Genomic DNA, 5,473 nt, shown 5'->3' with positions numbered 1-5,473 from the left:
TGGATCTTCTTGTAGTCCAAGGGACTCTCAAGACTCTTCTGTAATATCACAGTTCAAAAGCATCGATTCTTCTGTGCTCAGTTGTCTTTATAGTCCAACTCTTACATCCATACATGACCACTGGAAAAACCATAGCCTTAACTATATGGACCTTTGTTGGCAAAGTAATGTCTCTGCTTTTTAATATGCTGTCTAGGTTGGTCATAACTTTCCTTCCAAGGAGTAACTGTCTTTTAATTTCATGGCTGCAATCACCATCTGCATTGATTTTGGAGCCCAGAAAACTAAAGTCAGCCACTGTTTCCCCATCTACTTGCCATGAAGTGATGGGACCAGATGCCATGATCTTAGTTTTCTGAATGTTGAGCTTTAAGCCAACTGTTTCACTCTCCTCTTTCACTTTCGTCAAGAGGCTCTTTAGTTCTTCTTCACTTTCTGCCATAAGGGTGGTGTCATCTGCATATATGAGGTTATTGATATTTCTCCTGGCAATCTCGATTCCAGCTAGTGCTTCTCCAGCCCAGCGTTTCTCATGATGTACTCTTCATGTAAGTTAAATAAGCAGGGTGACAATATATAGCCTTGACTTGCTACTTTTCCTATTTGGAACCAGTCTGCTCTTCCACGTCCAGTTCTAACTGTTGCTTCCTGACCTGCATACAGGTTTCTCAAGAGGCAGGTCAGGTGGTCTGGCATTCCCATCTCTTTCAGAATTTTCCACAGTTTACTGTGATCCACACAGTCAAAGGCTTTGGCATAGTCAATAAAGCAGAAATAGATGTTTTTCTGGAACTCTCTTGCTTTTTCGATGATCCAGCAGATGTTGGCAATTTGATCTCTGGTTCCTCTGCCTTTTCTAAAGCATCTTGAACATCTGGTAGTTCATGGTTCACGTATTGCTGAAGCCTGGCTTGGAGAATTTTGAGCATCACTTTACTAGCGTGTGAGATGAGTGCAATTGTGCGGTAGTTTGAGTATTCTTTGGCATTGCCTTTCTTTGGGATTGGAATGAAAACTGACCTTTTCCAGTCCTGTGGCCACTGCTGAGTTTTCCAAATTTGCTGGCGTATTAAGTGCAGCACTTTCACAGCATCATCTTTCAGGATTTGAAATAGCTCCACTGGATTTCCATCACCTCCACTAGCATTGTTTGCTTTCTAAGGCCCACTTGACTTCACATTCCAGGATGTCTGGCTCTAGGTCAGTGATCACACCACTGTGATTATCTGGGTCATGAAGATCTTTTTTTGTACAGTTCTTCTGTGTATTCTTGCCACCTCTTCTTAAGATCTTCTGCTTCCATTAGGTCCCTACTATTTCTGTCCTTTATTGAGCCCATCTTTGAATAGGTGTTCCCTTGGTGTCTCTAATTTTCTTGAAGAGATCTCTAGTCTTTCCCATTCTATCGTTTTTCTCTATTTCTTTGCACTGATTGCTGAGGAAGGCTTTCTTGTCTCCCCTTGCTATTCTTTGGAACTCTGGATTGAAGGAAAATTTGAATATTCCAGGAAACTAATTATGAGTATTCAAAACAGTATGAAAAGTATGAAGATAACTATTTAACAAGAACAGAGAAGAGCAAGTTTCCAAATACTAAACTTAGTCAAAAATATAAATTCAAATAGGGAATACTAATACATTTATAAGTAGATTCGATTGGACTGCAGTACATCATTAATTATCTCACGATAAAATATATTTCAGCATAAGCAGCTATACAGTACTAGAAAACTATAATTTACAAACACTAAATTTTAACACAAATAAAAGTTAAAAATGTATAATGGTTTACATTTTATTGAATATAATTCACATAGTATATACATTTACCCCTTTTAAGTACACATTTCAATGATTATTATTATACTCATATATTTGTGTACCTATCACCACAATCTGATTTTAAGTCATTATCATCATCAGTGCCCATTGGCACTCACATCCCATCTCAAGGGGACTACTGATATAATTTCTGTCTTTATGGATTTTTGTTTTTAAATATTTCATATAAATGAAATTATATAACATGTGGTCTTTTGTGTTAGGTCTCTTTTACTTAGTTCTTGAGGTTTGTCTAGGATAAGTGTGCATAGGTTTTAAAAAATGTAAAATCCATCAATACTGAAATTATGTTTGTTTTCTTAATATGTCTATAATAAAAGGGAAAGAAAAGATTTACTTGTTACATTAAGTACTGTGTATTGTATACACATGAGCAAGAGTGGAAATGTTCATATCTGATAACAATAAAATAAGCCTTGGCTTGTTACTTTTCTAACAGGGATTTATATAAATTATCCTCAGGCTTTAATCTTGGATTTACATGAATAACTGACTGAATATATGCCTTCTCGGTGCTCATTCTCTGCCAAGCCAGGAGCTTATACATGTACTATCTCATCTAATACCCACTACACATTCTTGGGAGTGGTCTTGCCGTTAGGACTTGGGGAGATTTACTTACTTACATAGATCTTGATTTTTCATTTACTAAATAAGATGTGGAGAAAAAATGATTAGAAAGTTCTATCCTAGTGCTAATGTATTATTTTTCTACCTTCAATTTTCTCCAAAGTGGATAATAAATTGAGTGAACACAATAAAATCTAATTGGCAATTAATCATTTAAGAGGAATAAAAGTTTCTTTACCAATACATTTTTTTGTCTAAGCTATGTAATAATTTCTTTCCTTTCACTTATATTCCTTTTGTATTCATAATATAAGAACAGGTCTATTAAGTGCAGAAATAAATATTTTGAGAAGCCTTGCTCAGGAAGAAGAATAAGAGACACAAGCGCTGTCATCAACTTAAATGAATGCCATCTTTCCCTCTGAAATACAGTAAAAGGCCAAAATAAGTCTTTTTAATCAATTTCTGCTTGATTGAATTAATTTCATATTCAGGTTTTTCTTTTGTTAATTGTATCATGGGTTGTAAAATTCCATGTACCAAAGGAACTATGTGAAAAATATAGTCCCTTTCTCATTAACAGGAGCATTTACATTAGAAACATCTTTATGTTTCAGTTCAGTTCAGTTCAGTCGCTCAGTCGTGTCTGACTCTTTGCGAGCCCATGAATCATAGCACACCAGACCTCCCTGTCCATCACCATCTCCTGGTGTTCACTCAGACTCACGTCCATTGAGTCAGTGATGCCATCAAGCCATCTCATCCTCTGTAGTCCCCTTCTCCTCCTGCCCCCAATCCCTCCCAGCATCAGAGTCTTTTCCAATGAGTCAACTCTTCGCATGAGGTGGCCAAAGTACTGGAGTTTCAGCTTTAGCATCATTCCTTCCAAAGAAATCCCAGGGCTGATCTCCTTCAGAATGGACTGGTTGGATCTCCTTGCAGTCCAAGGGACTCTCAAAAGTCTTCTCCAACACCACAGTTCAAAAGCATCAATTCTTCAGCACTCAGCTTTCTTCACAGTCCAACTCTCACATCCATACATGACCACTGGAAAAACCATAGCCTTGACTAGATGGACCTTTGTTGGCAAAGTAATGTCTCTGCTTTTCAATATGCTGTCTAGATTGGTCGTAACTTTTCTTCCAAGGAGTAAGGGTCTTTAGTTTTAAAAAATAAGAAAATATAATTCTGGAAGTAAAAAAAATAAATCCATGTGGCAAATCAATGGTTCCCAAATTATAGTTGGCTTTCATTTTAATAGTTATCAAGCCTTGTCATTTCTCCATAGTGCATGTAATTATTGCTTTTACTGTCACAAAATTGTCAATAGTAATATTTCTGCTCATTTACATGTTATTCGTATAGCACAACTCTTCATAGAAGGCTGTGTGTTTCTGTCCTCTGTGTACTCCCCAGGTCCACAGTCAACATTTTAGTATCCACTCTGTATACTTCTGGAGGCTAACCTACAGGAACAACATTATTTTCATTGTATTTTCTCTAATTTGTAGGCACTAATCATTTCTTGAAAATATCTGAGATAAGAAAGAACTTCTGGAACTTTTTTTGAGTTGAGTAAATGGATCTGAAAAATGGATCTGTAGTGACGGAGTTTATTTTACAAGGATTTTCTGCAGCATGGAAACTTCAGATTGTCTTCTTCGTGACATTCTCCTTGATCTATGGGGCTACTGTGCTGGGAAACGTGCTCATTATGGTCACGGTGACATGCAGTTCCACCCTTCATTCTCCCATGTACTTCCTCCTTGGAAACCTCTCCTTTTTGGACATGTGTCTCTCCACAGTCACCACACCCAAGATGATCAGAGACTTGCTCACTGAACACAAGACCATCTCTATATGGGGATGCATGGCTCAGATGTTCTTTATGCACTTGTTTGGAGGTGCTGAGGCAACTCTTCTGGTAGCCATGGCTTTTGACAGATATGTGGCCATATGTAAACCACTGCACTACAGGAAAATCATGAACTACAGGTTGCTGAACGGGTCTGTTATACTTTCATGGACAATTGGTTTTACACACACCATGAGTCAGATGGTATTAACAGTAAACTTGCCTTTCTGTGGCCCCCACATCATAGACAATATATTCTGTGACCTTCCCCTTGTGATTAAGCTTGCATGTGTGGAAACATACACCCTGGAACTGTTTGTCATTGCTGACAGTGGGCTGCTGTCACTCATCTGTTTCCTCCTCCTGCTTGTCTCCTACACGGTCATCCTGGCCACTGTGCAACGAAGATCATCTGGAGGCCTCTCCAAAGCCCTGTCCACACTGTCTGCCCACATCACTGTGGTCAGTTTGTTCTTTGGGCCGTGTATCTTCATCTATGCCTGGCCTTTCAAGAGTTTTGCCAGCAATAAAGTCCTTGCTGTATTTTACACTGTTATCACACCCTTATTGAATCCTATTATTTACACCTTGAGAAATCAGAAAATGCAAGTGGCCATGAGAAAGTTACAGTTCCAAAATGTTAGCTCCACATAGAACTTTTAGATTTTAGAACTGTGTAATTAATCCAGCTTTCAAATATAAGGCTAACACAATTTGAATATATTATATGTAATACATGGTTTTACTTTCTTAACTGGTGCAGAAAAAATTAATGATAAAATGCTTTAAATTCACAGTTAATGCTGTTATAACACATGATGATAATTAATTATCTGCAGCAAAATAGACATATAATGTCATTAAATACTTTATGATATAGTCAATGTTTGTTTATTAGTGAAGAGATAAATATAGAAATATGTAGTGGTAGTATTAGAGATTGTTTTAACACAGATTGCTAATGATTGTCACTAACTTATACTACTATAAATGTGGCACCCTGATTAAATCATGATTTAAAGAATGTTAACAGCAAAGGCAAAAATTTAATTACAACCTCTTGAACCAATGAGATAAAGAATAAAAATAAATAAATTTTATAGTATAGTTAATATCAGATGACAGAGTGAATATAAGATACCAGAAAGGAAACAGAAATAATGGAAGGACAATTTCAATAGAACTACAAAGAGCAGCCTTGAAACC

The 5,473-nt window shown here is 37.0% G+C and overlaps 1 protein-coding gene across 1 annotated transcript; it reads left to right on the top strand.

The window, feature by feature from the left end:
• The first annotated feature begins 3,991 nt into the window (after positions 1-3,991).
• Positions 3,992-4,921, top strand: LOC147364889 (olfactory receptor 4L1-like). The gene has a single exon (XM_086318853.1). The coding sequence runs from the start codon at positions 3,992-3,994 to the stop codon at positions 4,919-4,921; it is 930 nt and encodes a 309-aa protein (XP_086174979.1).
• Positions 4,922-5,473: the final 552 nt, after the last annotated feature.

Source organism: Bos grunniens, chromosome 10 (genome assembly GCF_055505025.1).
Source record: "Bos grunniens cultivar Pamir isolate PY7600 chromosome 10, Bosgru_T2T1.0, whole genome shotgun sequence".
Taxonomy (NCBI): domain Eukaryota; kingdom Metazoa; phylum Chordata; class Mammalia; order Artiodactyla; family Bovidae; genus Bos; species Bos grunniens.
The sequence above is the reverse complement of the archived record's forward strand: the minus strand, read 5'-3'. Positions and strand labels throughout refer to the sequence as shown.